Raw genomic sequence first — 16,957 nt, forward strand, 5'->3', positions numbered from 1 at the left:
CTGAAATGGAGTCAATTCTATACCGAAAAATTGTCTGTTAACAAGCCCTACTATGCAACTACTTGTTTTAACGTATCTAACGCCTGTTAATTGTTATTATTACTTCAATGAGTAAATTAAAATTAAAAATATATTCCATTTTTGAATCTTCAATTAAAACCGGGGGAGGAATATCAAATTTAGCATTTCCTACATGGCGCTATACACCGAATTTTAGGGCTTTCCATTCGGAAAATTATTAGATCATGGCAGCAGGGAACAATGTTATCGTACATAGGTCTTAGTTATTTCTATGCGTTCTTAATACTAGAAAGGTTAGCGGAAGGCGAGGCGTCCGAGCGTATAATAACAGAAAGTATAAAAAAATCCATCAGAATGAATAAAACTTGAATCCAATTATTAGGTATAAAATCATAAAGTATAAATTCATAAAAATAAATATACACAAAGTATAAACACAAATTCGCCAGTCAATCAAAAAATATAAAAATGAACTGCATAAAAAATAATTTATAAGGTATAAAATAAATTGATCGAACTACATGGCAACCTTCATTTATGAAGTCATGGAAGTGATAGAAGGGGCACGTCCGTCTTTATCGATATCAGATTTTGAAAAAGCAATTCTTGTCTAGCCTTGGAACCATTCGCGGAAACATACGAGAAAATGACTTACAAAACGATCTTGGCGCCACCTATGATTCCTTTGATGAAAAATAAAAAAATTTAGGGTAAAACCATTTGTGGCAGTGGTATGACAACCATGTCCTTATAACGGAGAGTGGATCAATAAATTTCACCAGGTTTAACTGATTCTAGTGGTGATTGGCGTTATATAATTACTTTAAAAACATGTTGTTGCGCTAGTTAACACACAATTTTGTTATTTAGTTCCTTTTCCCTTTAAGGAAGCAAACATGAGTTTTTCGGAACTGACCAATAATATGTTAAATATGAAATTTCAAATACAGATATATTTTTTTTCAACAATTACTATGTTTCGGTTCACGAGGTACTATAATTAAAATAAAATAAAGAATATTTTCGATATATATTGTCTTAAAATAGACAAAATAAACACTTAATATCGAAATGTTAATCAATAACTAAAATAAACTGCGACTAATCTGAAGAAGATATTTTTTTAGGAAATGCAAATGCTGTTTCTGGAAGCAATTTTTAACCTTTTTTTCATGAGAAACATAAATCTGCGTGTCATTTCCCGGAATCAAACAGCTAGCTTACGCTCTAATAGTTGTCAATTTAGAAGCTTTGGAATAAGTATGATTTTGTAATAATAATAAAATTTCCATAGCAAATAATAAATTAAATTCTTAAAGAAAATTTCACTCTCATCTACAACTTCAAAACATAGCTAAGCCTTAACAAGCACGTGCGCCTCGAATAAGAAAATATATTTTGATTAGATGGCGCTTCGATCCTAGGCCCACGTAACCGCGAGCATCCAGGCGCGGTTCTAGAAAATTATTCTTAAGTGGGCCCATACTTCAGGGAATAGTAGGGGGTGGGGGAGGAAATCGAATGGAAGTTTATATAAATCATAAATTTTGGGGGGGGGGCACGGGCCCACTGGGCCACCCCCTAGAACCGCGCCTGCGAGCACCATGGGTAAAATACTCTACCAATCGCAGCCCGCACTTCGATGCCCCTTTTCGCCTCCAGAATACAGTTTCCCTCCTCCATAGTTGTAGGATGACAAGAAAAGCAAATAGTTTCAAATACATTTGGAAAATGTCTTTAAACGTTTTACATCTATTATTCGGGGCCCTACTGACCCCTGGACCACATTCCCTATTCGCAACGTTAGTATTTGAAATTTTATACGCAATCATTTAATTTAAAAAAAGTGTTATTGCCAGAAGTGGGATTCGAACCCACTCTCTCATACGAGGACAAAAATTCACACGTCTCCATCTAGCGACGAAGACAAGGTTTTCAAAGCCTTGAGTCTCGCGCCTTAGACCGCTCGGCCATCCTGGCGTGAACCCACCTACTCGTTCCCCACTCGCAACATAAATGTTTCAATTTTGCTACGCAATCATTTAATTTAAAAAAAGTGTTGTTGTCAGAAGCGGGATTCGAACCCATTACCCACGCTCTCATACGAGGCCCAGAATTTATGCGTCTCCATTTAGTGACGAAGACAAGGTTTTCAAGACCTTGAGTCTGGCGCCTTAGACCGCTCGTCCATCCTGACATGGAATATCAATCGCAGCCCGCACTTCGAGGCCCCTTTTCGCCTCCAGAATACAGTTTCCCTCCCCCATAGTTGTAGGATGACAAGAAAAGCAAATAGTTTCAAATACATTTGGAAAATGTAGCGACACTTCTTGGTATCCTGCACCCTATCCTTCTTGCCCGCACTTAGCGGCAGTTTTTGGTTCCCCCCGTACTTAGCGACACTTATTGGTATCCCGCACTTAGCAGGGGTTTTTGGTTCCCCCCGTAATTCGCGGCACTTATTGGTGCGCCCCCTCTTTTTTCCTTCAATTGCGTTGAGAGAAGGGGCCCCTTCTCACTACTTATGGCCCCACACTCTCTAATTCCGGGCATGAGGGGGGAAGTTGGACTTCACTTCACGCAAATTCTCACCCACTGGCTTTCTGGATCTACCTATCGGTCGATTTAACGTCTTGAGTTAGCTTTGTTAATATTCGGTCTATGCCTGCTCTTCTTTGAAATGTTCTGTTAAATTTCGTGTCGCTACTCACAAGCCCGGACTGGCCCGGGCGGCTAACCGGCGATCGCCGGTCAGATCGGGGCCAACTCAAATTGGGGGCCAAATAGGAAAAACTTCTAATTAATGGGAAATGGGGCCAACACGACTGCGTAGCCGGTGTAGCCAACTACTAGCCAGTCCGGCCCTGGTTACTCACAGTACATAGGAATCGTTTTGTATATCTAAACTGTACCTATTATCTACATACAGATCTTTTTACCTTTAGATAAAATCATTTTTTACTGGGTACTATATTTTAAGTTAATAGGTGTTCAAGGAAATATCCGATACGCGAATATAACTCTCGAATACGTATGAGAAGATAAACAGTATAGCACGTTTAGATAATTATAGCTGAACTAGATAAAAGTATCTTTCCACTAACAATCAACAGATACGCTAGATACTTTAACCTTAGGTACAAATATCTTTTACCTAGATACCAAATCGCTAAACACTGATGCGTCATCAAAATTCGAAATTTTCTCCAGCGCGCCGCCAAGTGAGGCGTTTTAGAACGTATGTTTACGAGCGAGTAAGTCAAAGAGAGAAAATTGCGCCAGGCGATAGACCAAATATAGGCTAACGTATCTTGTATTGTAGTCTACTACACTATAGTGAGACCGAGTGAGACTAGCTCTCAGTACAACTTACCCGGATAAGATTCGTTATAAAGTTATAATACCTACATGGAGCCTTGTAGGAAAACGAAAATTTTAGGTAGGGCCAAGGGCTTTAATCGTTTTTTCGCGAATTTCTAGGTAGGGCCAAACCAATTCTAGGCAGGGCCGGGCCCTACCGCCCCCCCCCCCTGGTGACGGCCCTGTCTCTAATAGAAGTTCACTTACCTTCTTTGCTACTTTTTAACTAGCTAAATACTTGATTTAGCAACGGCATCCAGTGACAATGGATCCTTAACCATTCCAAGATGAATTCATATAGTTACCTGGTAACGTGGGCGGTAAATGACTAAAATTGAAACGCTATTGAGGGCTTGAAGCCCTTCTTTTCTTTAAAAAAACCCCAATAATTTTCCAATATAACTTTAATTTTCCAATTTACTTCGAATCACAGATTAAATCTTTAAATTTCGTAAAAATTATCAAAATTACCTATGCATGTATTAATTTTTATATCCATCATATAGCAATGTTTTTATACATTTAAATTTGATAAAACATTGAAATCTGTAAAATGCCTAACGTCATATGCTTCTCGTAGATCCCAAAAGCCTTTAATTCCACATTTGGTCCCAGCCATTTGGCATCCAAAAGTTATGGCTTCCTTGACGTCGAATCCATTGTGTAGAGCGTATATTGTTGAAGCTACAAACGTGTCTCCAGCGCCCAAAGTGTCCACAATCATATTTGGGGGGAATGATGGTGAAAACACCAAACGTCCATCCGCACATCTAGCAGTGGCTCCCAATTCACCCCAAGCACAAATAACAACCCCTCTAAAGGAGATAAAGAGTTTAGTGCCTTCAGACTAAATTCATAAAACAATTTCACATGTAAAGTTACTCGCTTGAAATTTGCACCGTTGCTTATACGAAAGGCCCGTGCACCGGAATTTCTTCATTGAAGGAAATTTTTAAGACCGATTAGATCCAATAGAAATGAAGGGCAAAGGGCAATGAACTTTCGTAAATCAAAAGCAACGAAATACGTCTTCGCGTCGTTAAAATGTACACCCTTGTAGGAAGGCGTGCAAGAGCCTTTATAATAACGTAGGCAACGTTTGGACTCTAGATAATTCTATTTAATGAGGTAGGTTTCAACTCCTACTTTGCTGAAGATGGCTCTTTACAAGATTAGGAGGCTTTCTCCACTTGCATTTAATAACGGTGCGCGATGCGCGCTCCGTGGCACGTTCCAATTAATACATGCCATGGAGCACACTTCGCGCGGCATAATCCTCGAGCTATAAATTTCGTCTTTGAAATAGCAAAATTGAATGGCAACGCTGCTCACAGCAATAAGCCCCGCAGTATTAATCGCGGGTAAGGGGTTAATCCTCCTAGTGTTGTGAGGTGCCATCTTCAGCATAGTCGGAGCAGGGATGTCATTTGGCTGGGGCATAGCCACCCTCCTAAACTTTCAACTAGGGGACAACACCTGTGTTTGCCCCCCCCCCCCCTGCAATATTGTGAATTTGTTTTTACAACCATTATGAAAAAGATAAATTTGTCGTTTAAAACTATTAACAACAAAGTAAGAGCGTATTCAAATTCAACTTTATATGTTTCGTCAAATTGAAGTAAAATTTCTAAATATTTGTCCCCCCCAAACTCAAAAACGTTCCTACGCCCTTGACCAGGGACCCTATTCTGTAAGCACTTCTCGATCGAGATCTCTCTCGATCTCGAATCGCTCTCACGAGATGTCGAAAAACGCTATTCTATAAAATATTTGTCGAAAAATGCTACTCGAATTCGATGGACTTCTCGAAGTCGATCTCGTCGTGTCCGAAGCTTACGAGATCGCTTTCGACAGAGGTTTCAATCAATCATCGAGCTAGTAATTCTTTTTAACTACCTCCCCCCCCCCCCTTCTCCCGTGTTGCCAAAAAGCTACCACTACCCAAACCGTCTTTCTTAGGGAAAAAAAGCAATGGCGCTTGCTATAGCTCGGCTTGTATTGTTAAATATAGCCTTAGAAATCGATAATAGGCGTAATTTTCAAAGATAAAGAGTTATAAGAGACCAAACAATAAATCCTTTGGACTTAGAGCTCGGCGTTTGGATAAGAAATAATAACTTTATTCATTTTTATCCACAAACGAAAATTATCCGAAAAAAAACCGATTATTTTTCATGTTAAATTGCTATATAGCCGTGTATAATATCCATGGATAAACAGTTAATCGTAATTTTTATGGTTAATCAAAACTTTAGCGGTTAATTTAGCTGTTTCGCCGAGCTCTATTTGGACTTTAAATATACTGCAGTATTACAATGAAAATAAATATCCTTTCTCTAAACTATAAAACATGGGCGTTTTTAATCAGCTGTTTTTGTGATGGTGTATTCTTATTGGTCGGAAAATAGAGAGCCTATGCGCGATTACAACCGGAAATATGTAGAACCCACGTGGTCTACTCGCTTGTCGAGAGTCGAGATATATCACTTCGAAGTCGATTTCGATGAAGTATAGAATAGCGTTTATCGAGAAATGACTTCTCGATCGAGGTGATCGCCTTCGAGATCGACTTCGAGTCGACATCGAGAGTGAGATCGAGATAAATTAGAGAATAGCCTCCCAGAGTGACAGATTTCAATTTCGCTATCATAACAGAAAATATCATGTCCTCATCGGAGACAAATTTCTTACCCAGGCTTTATTTTATGGGACACCCCAAGTACAGCTTCTTCCATGTTTTTGTAGCCGCACATCTGAGCAAAAACTTTGTCCAGAAAAGTATAGTCTCCCAGAGAAAGAAGTTCTTGTTTTTTCTCCACAGCCTTTTCAATTTCAACTGAAATTGGAACCGAGGAGCCAGAATCACGTTTCCATTTATTAACATAATCCACGATTTTCTTCAATTCGTCCACATTTCTTCCCTAGATAAATCAAAACAAATCTGTAGCCGTTCTGAGCTGAAGACCTGATAAAAAAGTCAAATATTCCCCACCCCGGCACATTTCGATAAAACGGATATTACTTCAAAATGTAACCAACTATATTCTTCAAGATTCACTTTAAAAAAGTCTCCACTGTTAATCTCTGGAAAATCTCTGAAATGAAAAATATTGGCTGTATTTTAAAAAAAGGAAAACGAAATTCTTCAGGCTTTATCGTGGAGTTATGCAGCTGTAAAACAATTTTAAAGTGGGACCGTCAGTGGGTTCTGAAACCGATTCCATTGCGGATGCTACAAAACTGCTTTTAAAGGGGCTCCAAAGTTCGGTGGCAAAATGTGCGTAAAGTCAGTAAAGTAAGAAATTTACGGTTGACTCTGCCAGAATTGTAAATAGCGGCAGTCCACGCGTCAAAAACCCCTGAAAAAATCACGGGACTTCCAAAAAAATGTTTATAGAAGGGGGTAAAGAGTCCACGAGAATCCCTCAAATTATTTCGTTAGCTGTGTAAAAAGAGGGAAATTTCGAGAATTTAATAAAAAGTAGAATTATTTCTCTATTTGAGACATCTATATAGTGTATACTGACCGTCGCTATGGCAGCTCTCCGAATATTAGTCGGACTCCCCACGGAGCTAGAGCTACCCTATCTACTTATATGTGAGGCCTATGGAAATTGACAATGACCAACGAAAGATTTTGAAAACTTGGGCCACCAGGGAAAAACCTCTTTTAACTTAAACAGGTGTGGCCCGTGTCGTGTGGGGAATAATTTTCATACTTCGTTAGTCTTGCTCTGTTAGTTTGTTACTCTGTATTCCATTAGGCACAGTAATTGTAACAGTGCCATTGAATATAAAAATTTAGTTTTATTAAAATTAATAAAGTTAGAAAAAAATTAAGCCCGATGTGTTTGAAATGATGACTTTATTGGTTCAATTAATTGTGATAATATTTATGAGCATTTTCATTTAACCGATCACAATTATTTATGAAAATATGTAAACTTTGTCGTTGGTAATATCAAGAATGTATTTATTTATACCTAGTTAGAATGTCTATGTCGAGACGGTTTTTAGCCTTTCTCTCAATCCACCCGTTGGTCCCCCCAGTACGCTCCTCCGCTTAACATAAAACGAATAGTCAAGGTATTTCATTGGCTGCTTAAAATTTACGTCACCTAACGCGATGGAAATCAAACGCCGGTGACGTTTTGTCTTTCCCCCCGCGCGAGACAGGGGAAAGGCGATTGTCGCAACATAATCATTCTTCCTAAATATAAATAAATACATTCTTGGTAATATATAATGAAATAATGCTGCAGTTCCATTTCTGACTGTCTCTTTTATAATTACAATAAAAATTTTATAGGCTTAACCTGGTGACATATATTTTCGAATGTAAAATGAAGGAATAAAGAGAGATTAAAGAACATATAAATTTAAACGAGGGGGGTGAAAAAAGGGAGAAGAGTCTTGGACTCTTAGAAAAAATAGATCGGCGGAGGGGTCCGGGTCCAGTGGACTCTCTTAAAAATATATACTATTTACAAGTCTGGACTCTACCCGCCTCTGCCAAGGCCGAGTGAGGGGTTAGGGGAATGAAAAGTATGCTCAATTTTCTTTTTTTTTGCACCGAACTTTGGAGCCACTTTAAAAGCCGGCTCCATTTCAGAATACAATTCTAAAATGGACCTATGAACATAATTAATTCAAAATCATTTATGTTTGAATAAGAATAAGCTACTATAGTTTTAATTAAGACCTAACCCCACCCTTTTTAAAAGATTTTTCTCATTGAAGGCCATCATCTGTAGTCGTTGTAGAACTTTCCAACTGCGAAAGTACCGTTATTTCTGTCAACTTCGAATTTACTTCGTTCATTTTCATTAAAGCAACTACATAACACTCTGGTTTTTACATAAATGTCAATTAAATTTTCAATAGTGATAATCAAAAGCTACGGCTTCATAATAACAAGTACGTTATTATTATCGAAACTGGGGTAGGGAAAACAAACAAATGTAAGTAGTAGAATCTGATAAATGTGCACTGGCGAAAGGGGAGAGACACGTACGGCATGATCTAGTTCAAAGAAAATCACGGTGCAGTTCGAGCAGATTCTGCCACATTGTTTTCCCCACACCACTTTTTTGTTCTTTAAGTATTTTAATTTATTTAATAGTATTAAACTGACGAGTAGCCAGTGGCCGAAGTTTTGAAGGAAGTGGAGCAGCTTGGAAGGAAGTGTGAAGGGGCGAACAAACAAACCCTCGAATGTCCCCCGCGTCTAAATTTCTGTTGTACTAATGTCCTCAAAGTTAAATATTTGACGTCCAAAAGGGCTGCGTCCAAATGTTGCGTACCTCATTTGACGCAAAATTATACTGATTGAAACTCACTTTCTGTGATGAACGATAGTACGTGTTCCGTTTTCGGAGTTAATAATTACACATGATGTTGGACATTTTCCATTTTTTATAACCGAGCAGTTCTTAATGTCTATACTTCTTGTTTCGATATCCTCCTTTAGAAACCTAAAATAAATTATTTTATAGATAAGGGAATATGTAACATAATTAACATGAGTATGATCAGGAATAGTAAATTATAAATATATACACTTGGAATGTTTAAGGAAGACTATGGCGGCCCTGATAATTCTCAAGGAAACAGTCGCGGTACAGCCTAGCTTTTCAAAATTACGCCTTTTCTCGGATAAATGTTCGGCTTCTAGTCTTTTGAAACCATCTAAATACTTTATTTTGCTCGGAATTAGACCAGTTTAGTGAAGAACACGACGAATTATCAAAAATCTTAAGTGAGATAACTAATTGGGGTTTCTTAAATTCATTTTCTGTTTAATCTATTTTCCGAGTGAGTGTTAGCCAATGAATTGGAAAAAAAAACGGGCAACGTCTTCCTTTCGATGTAGTTTAAGCTCCCTCCAGGTTCTCCAGACGCATTTGTAGTACGGTGTGAATAGTACCTCGGATATTCCAAGTGACTAGTTTCCTGTAATAGCACTTGTAGCCTTGTCTGCGTATTTTTCCTTACCAGGGTAACTTGTAGACGTACCTTTATTGTGTACAACCTACATTCCTAGAAGTTCCACCTACACGTTTTCGAGTGGTGGCTTAGCCTATCGAATAATCAATCCAATTTATTCTCAAAATACTCGAAAATGCGTTACAAGTTGAAATAACCAGGATTATTAAATTTTTAGGAAGTTGAATTACGACGATATACCAGCAATAAAAACGCGTGTCTCGCAATAAATCAAACTTGTGGGGTATTTAATTTAAAAAGTCTGACGTAAGTTATACATAAAGTGACGTAATTTTGCATTTACAACCTTTTTTCAAAATGTAATGTGGCTACTTGTCAAGGGTTCGTTGAGAAAACACGTTTTGGAGAAGGAAAGCTGTCCTGGGGAATCTTTTATTTGTCTCTGGTGTGGGCTAAATAATGTTTTGGGGGCGGGAGGTAGTACGGGTAAAAGAGGGTAGCTCAGCGGCAAAATTCGTCCCAAATTGCAATGTGGCCCAAAATTCCATTATGGTGTCTACTTTGAGGATCCGATGAGCCCGCAGCGATGCGGGGTGGACAACCTAGTTTTTAGGGGGGGGACTAGGGGCAAGAGGGGGCCGTTGCCCCCGAAATTTGCGTTCAAGGAGTTCGACCGTGTTTAGTGTTGTTCCCGATGAAAGTGTTCACGCTGAGTCGAATGAGACGAACCAAAAGTCCTTCGGAATTCACACTAGAAAATTGACATTTAATCCTCCAACAGTGTCTGAAAAGGATTTTTTCTTATTTTTTAATTTATATTTAACAGTATTGTATTCGACTAATGTTTGCTACCAGAAGCATGCTAAAAGCATGGGTGTTTGATTGAAACAGCTCCGTACCTGTTTTTTAAAACATCTCTTCATCAATTCTTGTAACAAACTTTTAACAATACTGTTAAAAATAAATTAGCCTAGCTGATTATTATTATTATTATTATTAAATCCTTTTCAGACACTGTTGGGGGATTAAATGTCAATTTTCTAATGTGAATTCCGTTATAGCTCATCCTACGGACTTGTGGTTGGTCTCATTCGATTCAGCACTTAGTGGTACGTTAGACGAGTACATTCTGGTGGTCCGGAGAGCAATGTTTAGACAACGTTGGAGGTATAAATGCCAATTTTATAGCTTTTTGAAAAAACCACTAATTACGTTCCACACATTTGTCGTTATAACTTGGAAACGAAGAACTTGCGGTTGGTCTTATTCGATTCGGCACTTAACAATACGTAAGATCCGAAAGTATGGTCAGTACAAATTCGGTCATAACTCGGAAACGGTTCATCCGACCTGTGGTTGGTCTCATTCGATTTAGCGTGAACACTTTCATCGGGAACAACACCAAACACGCTCCAATTCGTTGAACGCAAATTTCGGGGGCAACGGCTCTCTCTGCCCCCCCCCCCTTTAAAAACTATGTTGTCCACCCCGCATCGCTGCGGACTTATCGGATCCTCAAAGTAGACGCCACAATGGAATTTTTAGACCACATTGCAAGTTGGGACGAAATTTGCCGCTTGAGAGCCCTTTTAGGGCCTCTTTTACCCGTATTAAGGGTATACTTAAGGTACGTGATGGAAGGGGAGGAGCTATTTGAAATCCGATCCAAATTTATCAAACGACTTTGTGGACTTTTAACTCCGACCTGCACAAACATTTTACATTTTCGATTTCACTTATCTATAACGACACTGGTAGCCTAACAATGAATTTGAACAACAATAATATACTTCCATTAGGGTTATTCAACTTTAGGAGGCTGGATTACCAGCAATAGAATCGAGTGTCTCACAATAAGTTAGACTTTCTTCCTCACACTTGGTTGGAAGAGGGGTATTTTATGTTGATTTGTCAAAAGCTCCCTCTAAAGTAGATAAATAGAAGCTCGTTAAAATTAGAAACATTGGTCGATTAATGATGAAAAAATTAATAAAATTAATTTACTTTTATAACTGAAAACAATATTTTCAGTAACTATTTAATTAAAATTAGTATATTTTTGGTGTCACTGCGAAGAAAGGATGTAGTAAAAAATTCATCATAGTTAATATACTCAGTTATTATTTTTTGGTGATAGTAAACGCAGAAGGGAAAGCTTAGGGACCGCAGTGCCGCCTAAGTTCGTTTCGTTCGCAAATACGGGACAAAAATTGCCCTTTTTCAGCAAGTTTTAATCGAAAAAGTGATTTTAGATGGGAGCGGTGAATAAAGGTGATTAAACATGTAGTCGAGTACACTCGCAAGTAACAGTTATACTACACTTTAAAACTCAGTTTATGTTGGTTTTGAGGAATAAAATTTGAGAGAAACCTGACATAAGAAACTCCTTTCAAATGGCAGTGTACTAACTTTCCAGGAATGTCATCACTAAAATTTCCCAAGAATTCGCATGGCATGTGAAACTGAGAAAATATTGTACAATTATTCGAAGCATTTCCACCTCTTCGCCACTGTAAATCTTGACATCTAATAAAAAAAATACAAAAATAATAATGTAATGTTTTTGGCACTATTGGCATTGCGATCGACCATGAATGTATTAATTTCAACCATGAATATCGAACTACATTAGATAGTTTCCTCTTACATAGTTAGTCACTAGTTTTGATGGGCAAATTTTTTAAACTTCGCTAGTTATTACTGCCCAATTTAATTTTAATCTTTTCGAATGAACTAAAATAAGAAATAAAATTAACAGAAAATAGTTTTATTTGTAATTATCAACTGATTTTGTAGTAGTACAGACTGTACTATGAATTACGGGTAATTTTATTGGCCGGTTAAAACGTACAATCCCGAAAACGTTTTGGATTGGGTCAACGACCTATGGTTATCTCCTAATTGTCAGTACCCTTTATAGCCCCAGATGGTAGAAGGGGCATGAAGGGCTAATGATAAAGTTCGATCCTTCTTGACTGACAACAATTTCCTACACCCTTCACAACACGGATTTCTCTCCAAACACTCTTGTACTTCGAATCTACTGATGGCTACCAATGACTAGACTCGATGGCTTGATTCTGGGTCCCCAGTAGATGTCATCTACTTGGACCTCAGCAAGGCTTTTGACACTATCCCCCACTCGGGCCTAATTGCGTCACTCGAAGAAGCTGGTGTGCAGGGCAATGCCTTAAAATGGCTGTGCGGTTTCATCACAGGTCTCTTTTCCATCTTCATAAACTCATTGCCCACAGTCGTCCTCCACTCCCAGTCGTACCTCTTTGCTGACGATACCAAACTCGCCCACCCTGTAGCTACGTCTCAAGACCAACTATCCCTTCAAGAGGATCTTGACGCTGTGAGTGCATGGGCAAGGGACCACGGTATGACCTACAATGTCCTGAAAAGCGGAGTAAACCACCTAGGTAGCAAAAATCTGCGCTTCAACTATACCATGAACGGCATGTCACTTTCCAAACCCGATTCACCCATGGATGGAGATAGAGACCAACTGACCAAAGCCCACAACCGATTCACCAAGCTAACGAAAGGGCTCGAAACCGATACGACTGAGATGCGGAACTCCAAACTTGCCATTGACGCGCCACTATTGCGACATACTATCAACGACCTTCTCCAACTCTGGAATATCTGGACTGGTAGCTCTGCCTTAAAGGCAGGTACTTTCTTCGACTTCGCCACTCTTCGAAAAACGAGAGGTCATAATGCCAAGATAGTCAACCACATGTCCGTACTACCACCCGTCAATGGCACTTTTCCGTCCGTAGAATTACCTTGTGGAATAAATTACCCAGCGATGTACTCCACTGCACCTCACGGCCGATGGCCCGACGCAACATTAGAAACCATTTCATAGACTCTCAGTAACCCCGCCCTGTTCCCATTTATACCCTGTTTGTACTATTGCCTTCACATTTTTTCTTTTTTTCTCATGTTTAACGTATTTTTTTTATACTTTTTATTTGTTTTTTATTATTCTTCTATATTATATTATTGTCATATCTCCATAAGCCACAACCTGTAAGATTGCACAAAAGCTTACTGTAGCTTAGCAGTCTATTATGTATTTAAATAAATAAATATTCGTAGTTGAAATGAATACATTTATGGATCGACTTATTAGGGTTGAATAAGTCAATTGTAAAACCTAGCAACTTAATTATTTCAAGGTGCAAATATACTTTTTAAGGCTATTTACAGAATAAGAACGTTCTTTATAACGTATGTTACAATTTAAAACCTTTTGAAATAATGTCTTCGATAAAAGCACTCCCAAGAGATTCGTCTCAAGGTTGCCTGAGATATTTGCTAATATGCGGATTCGCCTGCTGGTGGAATTGTAGTTGTGCTGCGTTCCTATTTTGTTTGGCTTTCGGCTTCAATGACATTTAAATGCGTTTGTACCATGCCCTTTCAAAATATCTAAATAACAATGCATATGTAAGATAAAGCCAACACGCATCTCACCCTAAATATAATGGACACTTACATCGTTAGTATTAAATATTTGGCAAATTACGATGATAAACCTTTCTTGGTGTGTAGAAAGGTAAAGTTCCAGCTTCCCAAAAACTATTTAATGCAAAAAATTTCGATTTTGAGGTTTAATTTATATATTTACTTAATTAAACTGTGCCTTGGTTATGAAGCGATAAAACCACTGGGAAAACGCTTTATTTAGTACTTTGTAAAAAGCGCAAGAACATGCCGAACACGTACAATTATCATTAGCGATCACAGACGAGAAAACAATAACATCTGTGAAATAATAAAAAGTTTTTTTTTGCTTCGAATTTTTCGTCAAATTATAAAATTATTATACGAAAAAGAAAGGAACAGATTGCAGATTTGAATTCAGTGACCTCCAAAAGCCGAGGAGTAATATAAACCTCGAAATCGAAAATTTGGTACTTCACCATTTTGTGCCTTTTATCGTATAATGTTAGATTTAACTTTAACTTTTTATCAATCCGAATACATGATTTCGTAAATTTTATTCCTTTCTGAACCATTACTTCAAATTCCCAAAACGATGAAAAGTTATATAATCTAAAAAGTTAATTTATAAAGGGAAATATTAAATGTAGAAAACGGAAACACTGCTGACATGACTTTTAACAAAAATGTATCAATGTGTTATTTACCTCTGATCACTGTCTTCTAGTGGAAATTTATCGCATTCGACAACAATATCTAAGCAAATTAATCCCACACTTAGTATCTTTTTGGCCATTCTTAGATATTTTTAAGCCAAAAATTCCAAATGAAGAACGATACGAAGACCAAGGTTCTTAAAAAAAAGTTGTTGAGACGACGTCGTCTTACGTACGAAAGATACTTTTTTAGATGCAACAGAACCCGTGAGAAAAGGTATCGAGACTAACGATGAAGTGTAAGAAAGTGGTATGATAAGAAAGTTGATTAGTAGTTTGCGATTAAATTCATACTTTTATAAATACGACAAAGAACAACCGTAGACTAATATAGATATTATTGTCCTACACGAACACGAGTGTTTGCTTAACTTATCTATTATATTATCCACCACAAAGCAGATTATTAAAAAAGTATGGTAATCCTTCGTATAATATAATCAGAAGTTAATTGAGTTAAATTACTTTATTTATTTAATTATTTATTTATAAAAAAAAAGAATTGCTCAATAAGCCTCAGGTGGGCTTTTGTTTGAGCATCGCTGCAGAAAGACGCAAAAAAAGACGAAATAAATTTAAACATTATATAGTTAATTACAAAAAAGACGAAATAAATTTAAACATTATATAGTTAATTATATAATTAACTATATAATGTTTAAATTTATTTCGTCTTTTTTTTTGCGTCTTTCTGCAGCGATGCTCAAATATATGTATATATATATATATATATATATTTATATATTATATTATATTATATATTTATTTATATTTATTATTATATACTCCCAATAAACAGAAACTGACCATTTGGCGATAGGTTTCAACACTTATATCATTCTATGTGATCTATAATTATCTGAAGCGAGAAAACCTGGTTTTAAATGTCCTTAACCTATTTTACCAAAACATTTAATTTTAAAAAGAAAACAGATTAATGCTTTTTAATGAAAACTGTTAAAACATAGTAAATTCTGTGAAATGTATAAGAGTGGCAATGTTTTTAAATGAGCCATCCATCGGCGGATCCGACCTTCAGTCTTCGATCTCCTAGACTTTCTATTTATGTGGAGAGTTGAGACCGTCAGAAGCGGCGGAGATCGGAGGTCAAATCTTCCAGTGGATACAGCTAAAAGCGACATAAGACCCAATAGTGTGTCAGCCCTACCTTTGGCCTTTTTGAAATATTCTACAGAGAGCTAGTGTCACCATCGACTACAAAGACAACTAAATGGCTATGTATTTGAAGCGATCTCTTTGGTCTATGGACTAATTTGTCTTGGCGCGATTTTCTATCCTCTTAAGTCGTTCATTGAGATACGTTCTAAAATTTAAAATTTTGATGACGCATTCTTTACCCCCTCTCTTACACTCTTTTTAACTTCGCGACAAGCTCTCAGTGGAAAATATAACTATCTGGCACACTTTTGGGTCTTATGTCGCTTTTGATACGGCAGATATCGGAAGACAAATCTTCCGTTGGATACGGTAGACAAAAAACATGGCGATTTTTCTGCCTTCTACGGCTACAGAAGTTTTCGACGTTCAGTCTCGCACATCGAAGACTGGAGACCAAAAATTAATACCAAAGGTCTTGCCAGTGGCGGATTATCCAATAGAGTGCTTTCGTCTGATACCATTTTGAAAACTTGTAACGTCACAGCTAGTGTTAATAGTGGCTGCCATGACAGTAACCGTTTTTTATCAATAGGCGAATTACATTGGTGACGTCGTGAGTTTCGAATTGAAAGCACTCTATAGGCGCCTAAGGCCTCGTGGTCTCTGGGGCCTCAAAAATTACAGAGCAATAAAAAATATAAAAACCCATTTTAATTAAAAGCGCCTTATGGGAAAATGGCGCCTAGGGCATCAAAGAAGCATAATCCGCCACTGGGTCTCTCCGACCTATGGAAATACTAAAATTCCTATAGATTTATAGTTCGTTTTATCTTGTACAGGCGCTATATTAAAACATGGAAACTAGAAGTTATTGGAATTATTTGTGAAATTAGAGTTTGACTTTTTAAATTATACATATTATATTAAATATTTACACATTTATATATAAATAATATAATACTTTTTAATATAATTAAAAAGAAAGTAAAAACCAATCTTTCACCTTTTCTGCTGTAGTAGTGTCCAAAAGCACTTTGCTTCGTCGTGCACCCTGCTTTTCTACAGAAAGCTTAATTTCCAAGTGTTATTCCTAAAAGATTGATTGGTATTACTTGCAACTCCTAGTACGGTTCTTCTCTCATGATCTCAAGAAACAATTTAGCTGTTTTATGGTAAGAAAGTTTAATTTGATGTATATTACTTTTGGAGAATTTCGTGTAGTGTACAATAAGTGTAAATTCCAGATTTAAATGGCATATATCGTAATTCGTAATTAATAGTTCTGGGAAATGATACGGAAATGTAACTCGGCTCAAACGATTTTTATTACTAAAGTG

General features: G+C 37.3%; 1 protein-coding gene across 6 annotated transcripts; it reads right to left on the minus strand.

Moving 5' to 3' along the window:
- Window positions 1-3,770: 3,770 nt before the first annotated feature.
- On the minus strand, window positions 3,771-16,924 carry LOC149943245 (ketohexokinase-like). Of its 6 annotated transcripts, XM_090178387.1 has the most exons (7): window positions 16,822-16,924; window positions 16,624-16,710; window positions 11,698-11,853; window positions 8,721-8,855; window positions 6,374-6,476; window positions 6,073-6,302; window positions 3,771-4,196 (listed from the first exon to the last, which is right to left on the minus strand). In XM_090178387.1, the coding sequence occupies exons 3-7, from the start codon at window positions 11,781-11,783 to the stop codon at window positions 3,896-3,898; spliced, it is 855 nt and encodes a 284-aa protein (XP_090034513.1). In that variant the 5' UTR covers window positions 11,784-11,853; window positions 16,624-16,710; window positions 16,822-16,924; the 3' UTR covers window positions 3,771-3,895. The 6 variants fall into 6 exon arrangements, with proteins under 6 accessions (XP_090034513.1, XP_090034514.1, XP_090034511.1 ...); XM_090178388.1 differs by lacking the exon at window positions 16,822-16,924 and having other exon boundaries at window positions 16,624-16,725; XM_090178385.1 differs by lacking the exons at window positions 16,624-16,710; window positions 16,822-16,924 and adding an exon at window positions 14,493-14,712 and having other exon boundaries at window positions 6,404-6,476.
- Window positions 16,925-16,957: the final 33 nt, after the last annotated feature.

Source organism: Leiobunum rupestre, chromosome 6, assembly GCF_980474605.1.
Source record: "Leiobunum rupestre chromosome 6, qqLeiRupe1.1.hap1, whole genome shotgun sequence".
In the NCBI taxonomy this organism is placed as follows: domain Eukaryota; kingdom Metazoa; phylum Arthropoda; class Arachnida; order Opiliones; family Sclerosomatidae; genus Leiobunum; species Leiobunum rupestre.

Excerpts from the sequence above, each read along its gene's own strand:
- LOC149943245 (XM_090178384.1), bottom strand. The coding sequence starts at position 14,581 with ATGGCCAAAAAGATACTAAGTGTGGGATTAATTTGCTTAGATATTGTT. Across the intron at positions 8,856-11,697 it reads AAAGGAGTTTCTTATGTCAG|GTTTCTAAAGGAGGATATCG; the intron begins GTTTCTCTCAAA and ends AATTTATTTTAG. Across the intron at positions 4,197-6,072 it reads TCCCATAAAATAAAGCCTGG|AGGGGTTGTTATTTGTGCTT; the intron begins GTAAGAAATTTG and ends TATCTCCTTTAG.